Source organism: Oncorhynchus kisutch, linkage group LG14 (assembly GCF_002021735.2).
Source record: "Oncorhynchus kisutch isolate 150728-3 linkage group LG14, Okis_V2, whole genome shotgun sequence".
Classification (NCBI taxonomy): Eukaryota; Metazoa; Chordata; class Actinopteri; order Salmoniformes; family Salmonidae; genus Oncorhynchus; species Oncorhynchus kisutch.
This window is the reverse complement of record NC_034187.2, coordinates 72,482,576-72,503,536: the sequence shown is the minus strand read 5'-3', so window position 1 is coordinate 72,503,536 and position 20,961 is coordinate 72,482,576. Positions and strand designations below refer to the sequence as shown.

General features: G+C 44.1%; 1 protein-coding gene across 1 annotated transcript in view; it reads right to left on the bottom strand.

Moving 5' to 3' along the window:
• The window catches only part of vps50 (VPS50 subunit of EARP/GARPII complex), a 202,050-nt gene that overhangs the window by 52,293 nt on the left and 128,796 nt on the right, over nt 1-20,961 (bottom strand). Inside the window, exons 21-22 of the mRNA XM_031788900.1 lie at nt 14,829-14,950; nt 8,435-8,515 (exon numbers count right to left, since the gene is read on the bottom strand). Of these exons, the coding sequence (XP_031644760.1) occupies nt 8,435-8,515; nt 14,829-14,950 (203 nt within the window). The remainder of the gene's footprint in view (nt 1-8,434; nt 8,516-14,828; nt 14,951-20,961) is intronic.

The window sequence follows — 20,961 nt, the reverse complement described above, 5'->3', positions numbered from 1 at the left end:
TTTCACTACAGGAAGACTATTTCACTACAGGTAGACTATATACGTTAGACTCTACTCACTACGGGTAGACTATTTCACTACAGGAGACTATTTCACTACAGGAAGACTATTTCACTACAGGTAGACTACTGTTTCCTACGGGTAGACTGTTTCACTACGGGTAGACTGTTTCACTACGGGTAGACTGTTTCACTACGGGGAGACTATACTGTTTCACTACGGGTAGACTGTTTCACTACTGATTTTACGACAGGTAGACTATTTCACTACAGGCAGACTATTTCACTACAGGTAGACTATTTCACTACAGGTAGACTCTTTCACTACAGGTAGGACTCTTTCACTACAGGTAGACTCTTTCACTACAGGTAGACTCTTTCACTACAGGTAGACTCTTTCACTACAGGTAGACTATTTCACTACAGGTAGACTATTTCACTACTGGTAGACTATTTCACTACTGGTAGACTATTTTACTACTGGTAGACTATTTTACTACAGGAAGACTATTTCACTACAGGTAGACTATACTGTTTCACTACGGGTAGACTATACTGTTTCACTACGGGTAGACTATTTCACTACAGGAAGACTATTTCACTACAGGAAGACTATTTCACTACAGGAAGACTATTTCACTACAGGTAGACTATACTGTTTCACTACGGGTAGACTATACTGTTTCACTACGGGTAGACTATTTCACTACAGGAAGACTATTTCACTACAGGAAGACTATTTCACTACAGGTAGACTACTGTTTCCTACGGGTAGACTGTTTCACTACGGGTAGACTGTTTCACTACGGGTAGACTGTTTCACTACGGGGAGACTATACTGTTTCACTACGGGTAGACTGTTTCACTACTGATTTTACGACAGGTAGACTATTTCACTACAGGCAGACTATTTCACTACAGGTAGACTATTTCACTACAGGTAGACTATTTCACTACTGATTTTACTACTAGTAGACTATTTCACGACAGGTAGACTATTTCACGACAGGTAGACTATTTCACTACAGGTAGACTATTTCACTACAGGTAGACTATTTCACTACAGGTAGACTGTTTCACGACAGGTAGACTATTTCACTACAGGTAGACTATTTCACTACAGGTAGACTATTTCACTACTGGTAGACTATTTCACTACTGGTAGACTATTTCACTACTGGTAGACTATTTCACTACTGGTAGACTATTTTACTACTGGTAGACTATTTTACTACTGGTAGACTGTTTCACTACAGGTAGACTATTTCACTACTGATTTTACTACTGGTAGACTATTTCACTACTGGTAGACTATTTCACTACAGGTAGACTATTCACTACAGGTAGACTATTTTACTACTAAACGTTTTCACTACAGGTAGACTTTCACAACAGGCAGACTATTTCACTACTGGTAGACTATTTTACTACTGGTAGACTATTTTACTACTGGTAGACTATTTCACTACAGGAAGACTATTTCACTACAGGAAGACTATTTCACTACAGGTAGACTACTGTTTCCTACGGGTAGACTATTTCACTACGGGGAGACTATACTGTTTCACTACGGGTAGACTGTTTCACTACTGATTTTACGACAGGTAGACTATTTCACTACAGGCAGACTATTTCACTACAGGTAGACTATTTCACTACAGGTAGACTATTTCACTACTGATTTTACTACTAGTAGACTATTTCACGACAGGCAGACTATTTCCGACAGGTAGACTATTTCACTACAGGTAGACTATTTCACTACAGGTAGACTATTTCACTACTGGTATACTGTTTCACGACAGGTAGACTATTTCACTACAGGTAGACTATTTCACTACAGGTAGACTATTTCACTACCGGTAGACTATTTTACTACTGGTAGACTATTTTACTACTGGTAGACTATTTTACTACTGGTAGACTGTTTCACTACAGGTAGACTATTTCACTACTGATTTTACTACTGGTAGACTATTTCACTACTGGTAGACTATTTCACTACAGGTAGACTATTCACTACAGGTAGACTATTTTACTACTAAACGTTTTCACTACAGGTAGACTTTCACAACAGGCAGACTATTATCCGATAGGTAGACTATTTCACTACAAGTAGACTATTATACTACTGATTTCATTACGGGTAGACTGTTTCACGACAGGTAGACTATTTCACTACTAAACTATTTCACTACAGGTAGACTATTTAACGACAGGCAGACTATTTTACTACAGGTGGACTATTTCACTACTAAACTATTTCACTACAGGTAGACAATTTCACGACAGGCAGACTATTTTACTACAGGTGGACTATTTCACTACTAAACTATTTCACTACAGGTAGACTATTTCACTACAGGTAGACTATTTCATGACAGGCAGACTATTTTACTACTAAACTATTTCACTACAGGTAGACTATTTTACTACTGATTTCACTACAGGTAGACTATTTCACAACAGGTAGACTATTTCACTACTAAACTAATTCACTACAGGTAGGACTATTTCACGACAGGTAGACTATTTTACTACAGGTAGACTATTTCACTACTGATTTCACTACAGGTAGACTATTTCACGACAGGCAGACTATTTCACTACAGGCAGACTATTTCACTACAGGTAGACTATTTCACGACAGGTAGATTATTTCACGACAGGTAGATTATTTCACTACAGGTAGATTATTTCACTACAGGTAGATTATTTCACTACAGGTAGATTATTTCACTACTGATTTTAATACAGGTAGGCTATTTTATTACTGATTTTACTACAGGTAGACTATTTTACTACAGGTAGACTATTTCACTACAGGTAGACTGTTTCACGACAGGTAGACTATTTCACTACAGGTAGACTATTTCACTACAGGTAGACTATTTCACTACTGGTAGACTATTTCACTACTGGTAGACTATTTCACTACTGGTAGACTATTTCACTACTGGTAGACTATTTTACTACTGGTAGACTATTTTACTACTGGTAGACTGTTTCACTACAGGTAGACTATTTCACTACTGATTTTACTACTGGTAGACTATTTCACTACTGGTAGACTATTTCACTACAGGTAGACTATTCACTACAGGTAGACTATTTTACTACTAAACGTTTTCACTACAGGTAGACTTTCACAACAGGCAGACTATTTCACTACTGGTAGACTATTTTACTACTGGTAGACTATTTTACTACTGGTAGACTATTTCACTACAGGAAGACTATTTCACTACAGGAAGACTATTTCACTACAGGTAGACTACTGTTTCCTACGGGTAGACTATTTCACTACGGGGAGACTATACTGTTTCACTACGGGTAGACTGTTTCACTACTGATTTTACGACAGGTAGACTATTTCACTACAGGCAGACTATTTCACTACAGGTAGACTATTTCACTACAGGTAGACTATTTCACTACTGATTTTACTACTAGTAGACTATTTCACGACAGGCAGACTATTTTCCGACAGGTAGACTATTTCACTACAGGTAGACTATTTCACTACAGGTAGACTATTTCACTACTGGTATACTGTTTCACGACAGGTAGACTATTTCACTACAGGTAGACTATTTCACTACAGGTAGACTATTTCACTACCGGTAGACTATTTACTACTGGTAGACTATTTTACTACTGGTAGACTATTTTACTACTGGTAGACTGTTTCACTACAGGTAGACTATTTCACTACTGATTTTACTACTGGTAGACTATTTCACTACTGGTAGACTATTTCACTACAGGTAGACTATTCACTACAGGTAGACTATTTTACTACTAAACGTTTTCACTACAGGTAGACTTTCACAACAGGCAGACTATTATCCGATAGGTAGACTATTTCACTACAAGTAGACTATTATACTACTGATTTCATTACGGGTAGACTGTTTCACGACAGGTAGACTATTTCACTACTAAACTATTTCACTACAGGTAGACTATTTAACGACAGGCAGACTATTTTACTACAGGTGGACTATTTCACTACTAAACTATTTCACTACAGGTAGACAATTTCACGACAGGCAGACTATTTTACTACAGGTGGACTATTTCACTACTAAACTATTTCACTACAGGTAGACTATTTCACTACAGGTAGACTATTTCACGACAGGCAGACTATTTTACTACTAAACTATTTCACTACAGGTAGACTATTTTACTACTGATTTCACTACAGGTAGACTATTTCACAACAGGTAGACTATTTCACTACTAAACTAATTCACTACAGGTAGACTATTTCACGACAGGTAGACTATTTTACTACAGGTAGACTATTTCACTACTGATTTCACTACAGGTAGACTATTTCACGACAGGCAGACTATTTCACTACAGGCAGACTATTTCACTACAGGTAGACTATTTCACGACAGGTAGATTATTTCACGACAGGTAGATTATTTCACTACAGGTAGATTATTTCACTACAGGTAGATTATTTCACTACAGGTAGATTATTTCACTACTGATTTTAATACAGGTAGGCTATTTTATTACTGATTTTACTACAGGTAGACTATTTTACTACAGGTAGATTATTTCACTACTGATTTTACGACAGGTAGACTATTTTACTACAGGTAGATTATTTCACTACTGATTTTACTACAGGTAACTATTTTACTACAGGTAGACTATTTTATTACTGATTTTACTACAGGTAAACTATTGTACTACAGGTAAACTATTTTACTACAGGTAGACTATTTTATTACTGATTTTACTACAGGTAGACTATTTCACTACAGGTAGACTATTTTACTAGATTATTATGGATAAGAGTGGGATACCTTTTATTTGTCAAATGGCAGCCAAACATTGATCACCATGTCACCAGAATAATATCAACATTACTGGATAGGAGCATCAAGCTCATCACCTTGTACTTTCACCACCCTGTGAAGTTCATCATAACTTATTTCATCTGCAGCCTAATAAACTGTATGCTTTCCTGACGAGTCGTAGTGGGAGGACCACACAACATGTCATCGCGTGACTCCAAGTTAACTTTGATTTCATGGTTATTATATCAATATTTGCGCAAAAAAGGCCACCGCCATTTCCCGCATAATTCATTTTACACAAAAACATCCCACCAGGTCGAGGCAACAAATTATCTGTCAGCATTTATAAAAGTGTACCGTTTCCATCACAGCTGTCGAGACTTTAAAAAAATATATATACGGTATGAATTTACTCGCATAAAAAATATGTATGGAAACATGGTGTATGAGACGCACCGAATGAAGACTGAGAACTCACCCGTGACCTTTCATGACCTCTCACAGCCATTGACTGATTGATATACAGACCGAACTTCCACCATAACACTTTGGTGACCATTGACAACCGGTCACAAAGTGACTGTCCCTTTCAGAATGTTCCCCCCTCAGGACATAGTGGTTCACCTCAGACTTCTTATAAGACATGTTCCGGAACTTTGGAGACTAGTAAGTCTTTCTTACACCTCCTGCTTTGGGCATGGAAGTGTCAATGTGTATTTCATACATGCATAATCTATGAGCAGAAATACTGTCTTACCTTAATTACCCATGGAATCCCTAGTTTGAAAGAGACTGTTTTCTGGAAGCTGTGCGGCAGGTAGCCTAGTGGTTAAAAGAGCATCGGGCCGAAAGGTCGATGGTTCGAATCCCTGAGCCGACTAGGTGAAAAATCTGTCGATGTGCACTTGAGCACTTCTGGATAAGAGCGTCTGCTAAATGACTAAAATGTACAAATGTAAATGTGTGGCGCCCTTTCCCCAACATTTTCCCCCACGTGGGTCAGCCCCCAAGCAATTTGATTTCTAGCCAACAAGCTTCAGCCCTTCACCATTTGAGTGACAGCTAGCAAGATGCACACACAGTAGCGCGACAAACAGAGAGAGCAATGACGTGGTGCACATATGTGACATAGAACGCCATTTTTGGGTACCACTTTTGGCTAATGAGCGCTATTTGAAGAACTACTGGCTAAAGGATACAAAAGTACCAGAGGATCTATTTAAAGTGAAAGAGAAACACTGAGTGAACAACTCTGAGCTACTTTAGAGCCGTGAGAGCTGCTTCCAAGATGTGTTCCGACGGGAGAAGAAGAAGAAGATATAGAAAGATAGAAACACACAGCTCCATGACATAAAAGACAAAAATGGCCTCCACTGAGTTCCATTCGTCGTTAGAAGCAATTTGTGAAAAGCGTCTGGTTTATGTTGATAATCTTCTGGTCACTTCCTCTTTTTCAGATGCCTTTTATCACATACAATGAGCAGCATAAAGAGAAAAGCATAATTCATTTTTTCTGAGGAAGCAGTCAACACAAATGTTTCAGTTAAAGGTTGAATTGAAGCCTGGATTACATTGTACTATATGTGAAATTGAGGCCAATATGGATATGGAGGCACAGACAGAGAAGCGAGGCCTGTAGCAGGAGACTCATCAGATCACTTACCTAAACAGCACACTTCCATGGCGTGGAAGCCGTGATAGGGAGAATATGTGTGTGTGTGTGTGTGTGTGTGTGTGGTGGGGGGGCTTAATGAGGGCCAAGGCCATACAGGGAGAGCATCAAGCACTCTTGCGCCATTTCTTCTTAGACCACACACATAGGCAGGGCCAGAATGGAGGGAGAGACTTAGAGAGTAAAAAGATGGGTTAGAGAAAAAAAAAGGTGCACTAGAATAAGCGAGCGAAGAGGTGGAGAGAGATGTAGAGAGAGAGAGGGCAGGGCGAGGTAGAGAGAGAGGGGGCAGGGCGAGGTAGAGAGAGAGGGGGGCAAGGTAGAGAGAGGAGGCAGGGCGAGGTAGAGGAAAAAGAGTGGCGAGGCAGAGAGAACAGAAAGAGAAAGAGGGGGGGCAAGGTAGAGAGAGAGGAGGTGAGGTAGAGAGAGAGAAAGAGAGAGGAGGGGGTGAGGTAGAGAGAGAGAAAGAGAGGTAGAGAGAGAGAAAGAGAGAGGAGGGGGTGAGGTAGAGAGAGAAAGAAAGAGAGAGGAAGCAGGGAGAGGTAGAGAGAGAGAAAGAGAGGAGGAAGGGCGAGGTAGAGGAAAAAGCGGGGCAGAGAGAACAGAGAGAAAGAAAGAGAGGAAGGGCGAGGTAGAGAAAGAGAGAGGAGGGGGGTAAGGTAGAGAGAGAGGCAGGGCGAGGTAGAGAGAGAGGAGGCAGAGCGAGGTAGAGAGAGAGGGGGAAGGGCGAGGTAGAGAGAGAGGAGGCAGAGCGAGGTAGAGAGAGAGGGGGAAGGGCGAGGTAGAGAGAGAGGAGGCAGAGCGAGGTAGAGAGAGAGGGGGAAGGGCGAGGTAGAGAGAGAGGGGGCAGGGCGAGCTAGAGAGAGAGGGGCAGGGCGAGCTAGAGAGAGAGGGGGCAGGGCGAGCTAGAGAGAGAGGGGCAGGGCGAGGTAGAGAGAGAGGGCGCAGGGCGAGGTAGAGAGAGAGGGCGCAGGGCGAGGTAGAGAGAGAGGGCGCAGGGCGAGGTAGAGAGAGAGGGGGCAGGGCGAGGTAGAGAGAGAGGGGGCAGGGCGAGGTAGAGAGAGAGGGGGCAGGGCGAGGTAGAGAGAGAGGGGGCAGGGCGAGGTAGAGAGAGAGGGGGCAGGGCGAGGTAGAGAGAGAGGGGGCAGGGCGAGGTAGAGAGAGAGGGGGCAGGGCGAGGTAGAGAGAGAGGGGGCAGGGCGAGGTAGAGAGAGAGGGGGCAGGGCGAGGTAGAGAGAGAGGGGGCAGGGCGAGGTAGAGAGAGAGGGGGCAGGGCGAGGTAGAGAGAGAGGGGGCAGGGCGAGGTAGAGGAAAAAGAGTGGTGAGGCAGAGAGAACAGAAAGAGAGAGGGGGAGCAAGGTAGAGAGAGAGGGGCAGGGCGAGGTAGAGAGAGAGGAAAAGAGGGGCGAGGCAGAGAGAGGTGGTGAGGTAGAGAGAGAAAGAGAGAGGTAGAGAGAGAGAGAAAGAGAGAGGAGGGGTTGAGGTAGAGAGAGAGAAAGAGAGAGGAAGGGGGCGAGGTAGAGAGAGTAAGAGAGAGGCAGGGGGCGAGGTAGAGAGAGAAAGAGAGGCAGGGCGAGGTAGAGGAAAAAGAGGGGCAGAGAGAACAGAGAGAGAATGAGAGAGGAGGGGGTGAGAGAGAGAAAGAGTGGAAGGACGAGGTAGAGAAAGAGAGAGGAGGGGGTAAGGTAGAGAGAGATGAGGCAGGGCGAGGTAGAGAGAGAGAAAGAGAGAGGAGGGGCAAGGTAGAGAGAGAGGAGGCTGGGCGAGGTAGAGAGAGAGGAGGCAGGGCGAGGTAGAGAGAGAGGAGGGGGCGAGGTAGAGAGAGAGAGAGGAGGGGGGCGAGGCAGAGGGAACAGAGAGAGAAAGAGAGAGGAGGGGGGCGAGGTAGAGGGAACAGAGGGGTGAGGCAGAGGGAACAGAGAGAGAAATAGTTATTATCCTACCATTTGGATGAGGCTCTCCTGGATTCTGTTCAGTGTTGTTCTCAGTCGGCTGCTGATCAGACCCGGACCTGATGATTCATACTGCAGAACAGACACACACGGTTAATACACACGCACCGTCCTGTCTACACTGCAATCTAACCACAAACTAATCATAGGGATAGAATCACAGGAGGGGGCCCACCAGGGATCTACCAGGGGATCTACACTGCATTGGGTACTATGAGTATTGGGTACTATGAGTACAGCATTGGGAGTCTCATTATTGGACATAGATTGTATAATTTTTCACTGAAGCTACATTTAGGCAAGAGGTCTGAAAGATAAAGAGTGAGAAAAAGAGAGAAAGAGATATGGTTCTTGTCAGTTTGGGAGATTTGTGGATTACTCCGCCATCTCACATTACCATGACAGAGTAGGGGCCTGTAGCGAACCACATTACCATGACAGAGTAGGGGCCTGTAGCTAACCACATTACCATGACAGAGTTGGGGCCTGTAGCTAACCACATTACCATGACAGAGTAGGGGCCGGTAGCTAACCACATTACCATGACAGAGTAGGGGCCTATAGCTAACCACATTACCATGACAGAGTTGGGGCCTGTAGCTAACCACATTACCATGACAGAGTAGGGGCCGGTAGCTAACCACATTACCATGACAGAGTAGGGGCCTGTAGCTAACCACATTACCATGAGAGAGTAGGGGCCAGTAGCTAGCCACATTACCATGACAGAGTATTGGCCTGTAGCTAACCACATTACCATGACAGAGTAGGGGCCTGTAGCTAACCACATTACCATGACAGAGTTGGGGCCTGTAGCTAACCACATTACCATGAGAGTAGGGGCCGGTAACTAACCACATTACCATGACAGAGTAGGGGCTGGTAGCTAACCACATTACCATGACAGAGTATTGGCCGGTAGCTAACCACATTACCATGACAGAGTAGGGGCCGGTAGCTAACTACATTACCATGACAGAGTTGGGGTCTGTAGCTAACCACATTACCATGAGAGTAGGGGCCGGTAACTAACCACATTACCATGACAGAGTAGGGGCCGGTAGCTAACCACATTACCATGACAGAGTAGGGGCCGGTAGCTAACTACATTACCATCACAGAGTAGGGGCCGGTAGCTAACCACATTACCATGACAGAGTAGGGGCCGGTAGCTAACCACATTACCATGACAGAGTATTGGCCTGTAGCTAATCACATTACCATGACCAAGTAGGGGCCGGTAGCTAACCACATTACCATGACAGAGTATTGGCTGGTAACTAACCACATTACCATGACAGAGTATTGGCCTGTAGCTAACCACATTACCATGACCAAGTAGGGGCCGGTAGCTAACCACATTACCATGAGAGTATTGGCTGGTAGCTAACCACATTACCATGACAGAGTAGGGGCCGGTAGCTCACCACATTACCATGACAGAGTAGGGGCCTGTAGCTAACCACATTACCATGACAGAGTAGGGGCCGGTAGCTAACCACAGGAAATTGGTTGCACAAACCCAAAAAGAGTCCAGGGCAAGGGAGAAAGAAAAAAAACTCTCAAAAGCGGTTCTATTACAGTAACCCAGTCTAGAGACAGAACAGTTGACACATCACACTTCATGATTGAAGCCTGGGCTCAGCAATGATCTTGGTTTTTCCACCAGGCACTCACAGTCAATTCAAAGGAAGATCATGGTTTTGGAATCGAAAACTTAAGGTCAAATTTCTAATTTGAGTTCTGACACTGGTGGCATTGTGACGAAGGCCAGAAGTTTCTCCAGGTCAGGACAGGTAGTCAGGAAATACTACTGAACCCAGGCCTGAGCAGAGGACACACATGAGAGAGCGAGAGAGCGCAAGAGAGAGCGAGAGAGCGCAAGAGAGAGCGCCACAGAGAGCGAGAGCGAGAGAAAGCGAGAGAGCCACAGAGAGAGAGAGAGAGAGCGAGCGAGAGAGCCACAGAGAGAGAGAGAGCGAGAGAAAGCGAGAGAGCCACAGAGAGAGAGAGCGAGAGAAAGCGAGAGAGCCACAGAGAGAGAGAGAGAGAGAGAGAGAGAGAGAGAGAGAGCGAGAGAAGCGAGAGAGCGAGAGAAAGCGAGAGAGCCACAGAGAGAGAGAGAGAGCGAGAGAAAGCGAGAGAGCCACAGAGAGAGAGAGAGAGAGAGAAAGCGAGAGAGCCACAGAGAGAGAGAGCGAGAGAAAGCGAGAGAGCCACAGAGAGAGAGAGAGCGAGAGAAAGCGAGAGAGCCACAGAGAGAGAGAGCGAGAGAAAGCGAGAGAGCCACAGAGAGAGAGAGAGCGAGAGAAAAGCGAGAGAGCCACAGAGAGAGAGAGAGAGCCACAGAGAGAGAGAGCGCCACAGAGAGAGAGAGAGAAAGAGAAAGAGCGAGCGAGAGCGAGAGCCAGAGAGCCACAGAGAGCGAGAGAGAGAGCGAGAGAAAGTGAGAGAGCCACAGAGAGAGAGAGAGCGAGAGAGAGAGAGAGAGCGAGAGAAAGCGAGAGAGCCACAGAGAGAGAGAGCGAGAGAAAGCGAGAGAGCCACAGAGAGAGAGAGAGCGAGAGAAAGCGAGAGAGCCACAGAGAGAGAGAGAGAGCCACAGAGAGAGAGAGAGAGCGAGAAAGAGCGAGCGAGAGCCAGAGAGCCACAGAGAGCGAGAGAGAGAGCGAGAGAGAGAGCGAGAGAAAGCGAGAGAGCCACAGAGAGAGAGAGAGCGAGAGAAATCGAGAGAGCCACAGAGAGAGAGAGCGCCACAGAGAGAGAGAGAGAGAGCGCCACAGAGAGAGAGAGAGAGAGAGAGAGCGAGCGAGAGCGAGCGAGAGAGAGAGCCACAGAGAGAGAGAGCCACAGAGAGAGAGAGAGAGAGAGAGAGCGAGAGAAAGCGAGAGAGCCACAGAGAGAGAGAGAGCCGAGAGAGAGAGTGAGGGAGAGAGACCGAGAGAGAGACCGAGAGAGAGACCGAGAGAGAGACCGAGAGAGAGACCGAGAGAGAGACCGAGAGAGAGACCGAGAGAGAGACCGAGAGAGAGAGAGACCGAGAGAGAGAGACCGAGAGAGAGAGACCGAGAGAGTGAAAGAGAAAAAGAGCTAGGCGGGGCTAACAGAGGGTGAGGACGAGCATGATGATGATCTAAGATTTATCCATGCAGCACACTGCAGTTGATGAAGGATGAGTCTGTCCACTACTCTACTAGTGATGGGGCCGGAGCCCCAGTCTTACCCAGCAGAAAGGGGCAACAGGCCTGGCCGGACCAGCCTCCCTGCCGGGCACACCCAGGCTAGGGGCAGGCTTGGGAGCAGCAAGGACAACAGAAAACAAACAAAGCAAAAACCAATGGTGCAAATTAAAACAATGAACTGGAGGAGCAACATAAAGCAAACAAAAGCAATAATGAAATGGTTGGGTTTTTGTATTTGGAGGACCAGATGATTGAGTGCTGGAAAAAGGGTTGAGAGAGCTGTTTGAGTGTCCCTTCCTCCACTTATTTTAAGGGAATGATGCGTGTGTGTGTGTGTGAGTGAGTGAGTGAGCCCAGAGAGAAAGAGAGACAGCAGCAGAGTAGGTTTGCATATTGTGTAAACAACATCAGCCTCTTTGAGCCCTGTAGACAGATGGCCGTAGAGGGGAAAATAAAAACACTATCTCCCACTATTGTTAAGATTTCTGCTAACTGCCCAGAGAGCCAATCTATTCTCTCTCTCTGGGATGAGTGCAGGAGGAGGAGGAGGGAAAGCATTTCATCTGGATAAGGTATTTCCCCTCTTCCCCAGTTGCACCCCAGTGCCTGAAAGGTGAGTTATGAACTCTGGACAAGAAAATGTCTGCAGCTAATGAATCTTAGCATAAGTGTGTGACAGAGTCAATATCGCAGCAGTATATAATGGCACTTTTACCCCTTTGAATACTAATGGTCGCTCATTACTCAGGGAATGGGGGGCTATATCAACTTATGGTATAAGCCATCCATAGGTCACAATAACAGCCTATACGTGCATATCAATTTTCAAGGGGGGTTGTAAATATTCATGAAGCATTAGCATTTGAGTGTGGGTGTCTATGAATGAGAGCCATATTGAACTGGAAACTAACGAGGCAGGGCAGAGTGCGAGGCAGGAAGAGAGACAGAGGGAGAGAATGGGAGAGATGGAGAATGAAACAGAGAGAGAGAGACAGAGAAAGAGGGCGCGATAGAGAGAAAAGAGAGACAGAGGGAGAGAATGGGAGAGATGGAGAATGAAACAGAGAGAGAGACAGAGAGAGGAGGAACGAGAAGGAGAGAGGAAACGTAAGGAAGAAAGAGAGAGAGGAGGAACGAGAAGGAGAGAGGAAACGTAAGGAAGAAAGAGAGAGAAGGAACGAGAAGGAGAGAGGAAAACGTAAGGAAGAAAGAGAGAGAGGAGGAACGAGAAGGAGAGAGGAAATGTAAGGAAGAAAGAGAGAGAGGAGGAACGAGAAGGAGAGAGGAAACGTAAGGAAGAAAGAGAGAGAGGAGGAACGAGAAGGAGAGAGGAAACGTAAGGAAGAAAGAGAGAGAAGGAAGGAACGAGAAGGAGAGAGGAAACATAAGGAAGAAAGAGAGAGAGGAGGAACGAGAAGGAGAGAGGAAACGTAAGGAAGAAAGACGTTTAGTGCGATAGAGAGAAGAGACAAGAGGAAGAGGGCGCGATAGAGAGAAAAGAGAGACAAGAGGAAGAGGGAGCGATAGAGAGAAAAGAGAGAGAGGAAGAGGGCACGAGAGAGAAAAGAGAGACAAGAGAAAGAGGGAGCGATAGAGAGAAAAGAGAGAGGAAGAGGGCGCGAGAGAGAAAAGAGAAAGAGGGCGCGATAGAGAGAAAAGAGAGACAAGAGAAAGAGGGCGCGATAGAGAGAAAAGAGAGAGACGAGAAAGAGGGCGCGATAGAGAGAAAAGAGAGAGACGAGAAAGAGGGCGCGATAGAGAGAAAAGAGAGAAGAGAAAGAGGGCGCGATAGAGAGAAAAGAGAGACAGGAGAAAGAGGGCGCGATAGAGAGAAAAGAGAGACAGGAGAAAGAGGGCGCGATAGAGAGAAAAGAGAGACAGAGAAAGAGGGTGCGATAGAGAGAAAAGAGAGACAGAGAAAGAGGGCGCGATAGAGAGAAAAGAGAGACCGGAGAAGAGAAAGACAGACAGGCAAATAGAAGGTAAAAAAGGCAGCAGATCAGCAGCAGGGCCTCATCCACTCTGGCATGTGACAGCCATTTTGTTGACATCATTAGCACCTCCCCCGGGGTTTACCAGTCGCACAGTTGCAAGCACAGCAAGCTCTTTCTTTAAAATAGCCTCAGAGGAGTTTTAACGTGACAACGAAACAATGTTGTTTTGTAGGCCTGTAATGATACCAGTATCACAATGTTTTTTCCATGGCAAAAAAAGCAGATCAAATTCTTTGGTCCTTTAAAAACATGGTATATGTAAAATAGTGTTCTATAGCTTGGAAAATAAACACGTGACTCTGGATGACATCATAATGTTTCCAACATTAGGGCTGTTTTCCTAAAGAAATAAAATCTGCTTCGTGTTTTGTTTCTTTGCCCCTACACTAACCGGTATCGCAATACTGGTTTCATCCCACTCCGTGTGCCCCTGTCACTCCGTGTGCCCCTGTCACTCCGTGTGCCCCTGTCACTCCGTGTGCCCCTGTCACTCCGTGTGCCCCTGTCACTGTGTGTGCCCCTGTCACTGCGTGTGCCCCTGTCACTGCGTGTGCCCCTGTCACTGCGTGTGCCCCTGTCACTGCGTGTGCCCTGTCACTCCGTGTGCCCTGTCACTCCGTGTGCCCTGTCACGCCGTGTGCCCTGTCACTCCGTGTGCCCTGTCACTCCGTGTGCCCTGTCACTCCGTGTGCCCTGTCACTCTGTGTGCCCTGTCACTCTGTGTGCCCTTATCTTAGTGAACAGTTGGGCAACATCTGTAACAACGCAATGTTTTCAAGGAGGGTGACGTGATGAAAACCAACTCCATTACAACACCATTACAACACCATTACAACACCATTACAAGCACTAAAACAGCTCTCAGACATTGGATCAACAGAAGGGAAAAACAATCTCAGGTCATTTCAGCAACAGCCCCATGACCATTTCCCATGAGTGATGTGTGTACGAAAGGTGGAACATAGAAGCAGTGCACACATACAGATAATCCCGTGGTAAATAATATAGAAAATGATAAAACACATAGTGGACACTAATGAACATAACGTAAGCCTGTCAAGTACAGTAATATGTCTCCCCCCAGGACCGGTTTCCTGGACACAGATTAAGCCTCGTCCTGGACTAAAAAGCATGGTCAATGAATAATCTCTATTGAAATAGCTTTGTAGTCAAGGCTTAATCTGGGCGCCATTAGGTCATTTTCCGTACCATATCATTGCGGCCGAAGAAGGTGTAGACAGCATACAGGTAGTAATCAAACAGCTGGGAAACACAGTGGATGACGTCAAAGGCTATTGGTTTCAGAATGTTCATCATCTGTATGTACTTCCCTGTATGAGAGAGATTACAAATGGCATTTATATTATTACACCTTATTATATGTTAAATGACAATATAGTTTATATCAGTTAATATCAATTACCAACAGAAATGCAAAACAAAAAAAAGATCAAAACTCAAAAAGTAAAGGGGATGGAATATTAGATACATTCATGGTTTATATCTTTCATATTCCTGATTGGACAAAGTTACAAAAGCCACACATTCAATAATTCCATCTTTTTTTTTAGGATGTGAATAGGACAAATCTAAATGTTTGAATTGAACATTTCATTGAATATCCTCTGGCCAATTAACAGCACATGTTCAGATTAGTGATGCACCGATATTACATTTTTGGCCGATACCGATATCCAATATTTTCCTTGCCAAAAAACCTGATACCGATAACCGATATTAAACATTTCTGTGGCCTTTTAAGCATTTTAGTACAGTTAAATAGTTAACACACACACGGACGCAGAGGTCTAAAGCACTGCATCTCAGTGCAAGAGGTGTCGCTACAGTCCCTGGTTCGAATCCAGGCTGTATCACATCCGGCAGTGATTGGGAGTCCCATAGGGCGGCACGCAATTGGCCCAGCATCGTCCGTGCAGTCTTTGTAAATAAAAATTTGTTCTAACTGACTTGTTTAGTTAAATAAAGGTTACACACACACACACACACACACACACACACACACTATGCTGTTTGGTTCATTTTTTCAGTTGTTTCATTCTCAACCAGGATCTCTACAGAACGCCGTTTGGGTCTTTGCGTGTCAAAAAAGATACATCAAATAACACTATATGACGTGTCAAATAAGCTTCTTAACCAATCAGGACCTGAATATGACTGCACGTCACATAATAATTGAACGAGTTCATACATTAACTAGTTATTACACATTGATTACACTATAAGTTATATTCCATATGTCACAACGATTCATCGATACGTATGCTATGACGCTGTTAAAGTTGTCTCGCGCACCTAATGTGCTGGTCATAAAAAAAGATAGTTAGCTGATGGATGCAAACAATGTCTTCCCCAAAAACATAGCAAAACGACATAATCTGTTTCAGAAGCTATAGTTAGGTTTCTAACTATATAGCTGGGTGTCATCATCTAAAATAACCCTAATTTATAAAACAGTTCTTATTTGATTAATTTACAGACATATTCAATCAATCCTTATCCCAGTCTGCTGTTCCCACATACTTCAAGAGGGCCACCATTGTTCCTGTTCCCAATAAAGCAAAGGTAACTGAGCTAAATAACTATCGCCCCGTAGCACTCACTTCCGTCATCATGAAGTGCTTTGAGAGACTATTCAAGGACCATATCACCTCCACCCTACCTGACACCCTAGACCCACTCCAATTTGCTTACCGCCCCAATAGGTCCACAGACGACGCAATCGCAACCACACTGCACACTGCCCTAACCCATCTGGACAAGAGGAATACCTATGTAAGAATGCTGTTCATCGATTACAGCTCAGCATTTAACACCATAGTACCTCCAAACTCGTCATGGAGCTCGAGACCCTGGGTCTCGATCCCGCCCTGTGCAACTGGGTCCTGGACTTCCTGACGGGCCGCCCCCAGGTGGTGAGGGTAGGTAACAACATCTCCACCCCGCTGATCCTCAAAACTCCACCCCACAAGGGTGCGTTCTCAGCCCTCTCCTGTACTCCCTGTTCACCCATGACTGCGTGGCCATGCACGCCTCCAACTCGATCATCAAGTCTGAAGACGCAACTACAGTGGTAGGCTTGACAACAACGAGACGGTCTACAGGGAGGAGGTGAGGGCCCTCGGAGTGTGGTGTCAGGAAAATAACCTCACACTCAACGTCAACAAAACAAAGGAGATGATCGATGATCGTGGACTTCAGGAAACAGCAGAGGCCCCTTTCCACATTGACGGGACAGTAGTGGAGAAGGTAGAAAAAGTTAAGGTCCTCGGCGTACACATCACGGACAAACTGAAATGGTCCTCCCACACAGACAGCGTGGTGAAGAAGGCGCAGCAGCGCCTCTTCAACCTCAGCAGGCTGAAGAAATTCAGCCTTTCCCCAAATACTAGAGGTCGACCGATTAAATCGGAACGGACAATTAATTAGGGCCGATTTCAAGTTTTTATAACAATCGGAAATCAGTAATGGATTTATTTCATCTTTATTTAACTAGGCAAGTCAGTTAAGAACAGATTTTGATTTTCAATGACGGCCTAGGAACGGTGGGTTAACTGCCTCATTCAGGGGCAGGACGACAGATTTTTACCTTGTCAGCTCGGGGGATTCAATCTTGCAACCTTACAGTTAACTAGTCCAACGCTCTAACCACCTGTCTCTCATTGCACTCCACGAGGAGCCTGCCTGTTACGCGGATGCAGTAAGCCAAGGTAAGTTGCTAGCTAGCATTAAACTTATCTTATAAAAAACAATCAATCAATCACTATCACTAGTTAACTACACATGGTTGATGATATTACTAGTTTATCTAGCGTGTCCTGCGTTGCATATAATCGATAGGTGTGTATCGTTGCTCCAATGTGTACCTAACCATAAACATCAATGCCTTCCTTAAAATCAATACACAGAAGTATATATTTTTAAACCTGCATATTTAGCTAAAAGAAATCCAGGTTAGCAGGCAACATTAAAAAAAATTAACCAGGTGAAATTGTGTCACTCAGTGTATATGCAACAGTTTGGGCCGCCTAATTTGCCAGAATTTTACGTAATAATGACATAACATTGAAGGTTGTGCAATGTAACAGGAATATTTAGACTAATGGATGCCACCCGTTAGATAAAATACGGAACGGTTCCGTATTTCACTGAAAGAATAAACGTCTTGTTTTCGAGATGATAGTTTCCGGATTTGACCATATTAATGACGTAAGGCTCGTATTTCTGTGTGTTATTATGTTATAACTAAGTCTATGGTATGATAGAGCAGTCTGACTGAGCGATGGTAGGCAGCAGCAGGCTCGTAAGCATTCAATCAAACAGCATTTGTGCGTTTTGCCAGCAACTCTTCGTTGTGCTTCAAGCATTGCACTGTTTATGACTTCAAGCCTATCAACTCCCGAGATTAGGCTGGTGTAACCGATGTGAAATGGCTAGCTAGTTAGTCACTCGCTCTGAGACTTAGAGTAGTTATTCCCCTTGCACAGCAAGGGCCGCAGCTTTTGTGGAGCAATGGGTAACGATGCTTCGAGGGTGGCGGTTGTCGATGTGTTCCTGGTTCGAGCCCAGGTAGGAGCGAGGAGAGGGACGGAAGCTATACTGTTACACTGGCAATACTAAAGTGCATATAAGAACATCCAATAGTCAAAGGTCTATGAAATGGTATAGAGAGAAATAGTCCTATAATACCTATAACCTAAAACTTCTTACCTGGGAATATTGAAGACTCATGTTAAAAGGAATCACCAACTTTCATATGTTCTCATGTTCTGAGCAAGGAACTTAAACATTAGCTCTCTTACATGGCACATATTGCACTTTTACTTTCTTCTCCAACACCTTGTTTTTGCATTATTTAAACCAAATTGAACATGTTTCATTATTTATTTCAGGCTAAATTGACTTTATTGATGTATTATATTAAGTTAAAATAAGTGTTAATTCAGTATTGTTGTAATTGTCATTATTACAAACCAAAAAAAAGAATTGTCCGATTAATCGGTATCGGCTTTTTTTGGCCCTTCAATAATCGGTATCGGCCGTGAAAAATCATAAATCAGTCGACCTCTACCAAAAACACTCAAACTTTTACAGACGCACAATCGAGAGCATCCTGTCGGGCTGTATCACCGCCTGGTACGGCAACTGCTCTGCCCACAACCGTAAAGGCTCTCCAGAGGGTAGTGAGGTCTGCACAATGCATCACCGGGGGCAAACTACCTGCCCTCCAGGACACCTACACCACCCGATGTCACAGGAAGGCCAAAAAGATCCTCAAGGACAACAACCACTCGAGCCACTGCCTGTTCACCCCGCTATCATCCAGAAGGCGAGGTCAGTATAGGTGCATCAAAGCAGGGACCAAGAGACTGAAAAACAGGTTCTATCTCAAGGCCATCAGACTGTTAAACAGCCACCACTAACATTGAGTGGCTGCTGCCAACATACTGACTCATCTCTAGCCACTTTAATAATGAAAAAATTGATGTAATAAATGTATCACTAGCCACTTTAAACAATGCCACTTTATATAATGTTTACATACCCTACATTACTCATCTATATACTGTACTCTATACCATCTACTGCATCTTGCATATGCCGTTCGGCCATCACTCATTCATATATTTTTATGTACATATTCTTACCTTTACACTTGTGTGTAGAAGGTAGATGTGAAATTGTTAGGTTAGATTACTTGTTAGATATTACTGCATGGTCGGAACTAGAACCACAAGCATTTCACTACACTCACATTAACATCTGCTAACCATGTGTATGTGACAAATAATATTTGATTTGGTGGTCGGACCCATCTATGTGAAACTTGCCACAATAAGGATTAGCCACAATAGTGGACTTTGCAGTTAGCCTTCAAAATAAAAGTATGGCATAACTATTTGTATTCATTTGCATCAATGTCAATGACATACTTATTTTGAAGGCAAACCGCAAATTCCACTATTGTGCCTAATTATTGTGGCTAGCTTCACAACACATAACCCGGTCCGGTCGATCCTCACAAGCCAGATGAAGCTAGCTGGCTGCTTATAATGTTAGATTTGGGCAACAGGGTTAAGTAGCTGGCTAGCTATTTATCTTCATGAACTGAAGTTCAATTTCAATAGGCGAACATCAAGTGGCAACCTAGCTAATACTTACTCACAAGGATTCCTAAATCATTGCTAAGAATAATGAAAATGACTGCAGTTTCTACTAGTCATTGTTTTCAGGCTGGTTGTATTGGTGCTAGCTAGGTACCAAGCTAAAGCTAGCTACCGCAGAAGTTGCGGTCGAACAAAATATGCTTTATTACCAACGCGATATTGTAAACACATCATTCGTGACCGGTGTTTGCTTGTTTGCAGACTTTTTTTTTTTTTACAGCTTTGACAGTTCCACTGTATCTTTATTGACACCCAAACAGCGTTCCATAGTATGTACAGTTGAAGTTGGAAGTTTACATACACTTAGGTTGGAGTCATTAAATCTCGTTTTTCAACCAATTCACAGAATTCTTGTTAACAAACTATAGTTTACAAAGTAATTTTCCCAACAATTGTTAACAGACAGATAATTTCACTTATATTTCACCGTATCACAATTTCAGTGGGTCAGAAGTTAACATGCACTAAGTTGACTGCCTTTAAACAGCTTGGAAAATTCCAGAAAATTATGTCTTGGCTTTAGAAGCTTCTGATAGGCTAATAATTTGAGTCAATTAGAGGTGTACCTGAGGATGTATTTCAAGTCCTACCTTCAAACTCAGTGCCTCTTTGCATGACATCATGGGAAAATTAAAAGAAATCAGCATAGACCTCCACAAGTCTAGTTCATCCTTGGGAGCAATTTCCAAATGCCTGAAGGTACCACGTTCATCTGTACAAACAATAGTATGCAAGTATAAACGCCATGTGACCACTCAGCTGTCATACCGCTCAGGAAGGAGACGTGTTCTGTCTCCTAGAGATGAACGTACTTTGGTGCGGAAAGTGCAAATCAATCCCAGAACAACAGTAAAGGACCTTGTGAAGATGCTGGAGTAAACAGGTACAAAAGTATCTATATCCACAGTGAAACGAGTCCTATATTGACATAACCTGAAAGGCCGCTCAGCAAGGAAGAAGCCACTGCTCCAAAACCACCCAAGAAAGCCAACCTACAGAATGCAACTGCACATGGGGACAAAGATTGGACTTTTTAGAGAAATGTCCTCTGGTCTGATGAAACAAAAATAGAACTGTTTGGCCATGATAACCATCGTTATGTTTGGAGGAAAAAGGGGGGGCTTGCAAGCCAAAGAACACCATCCCAACTGTGAAGC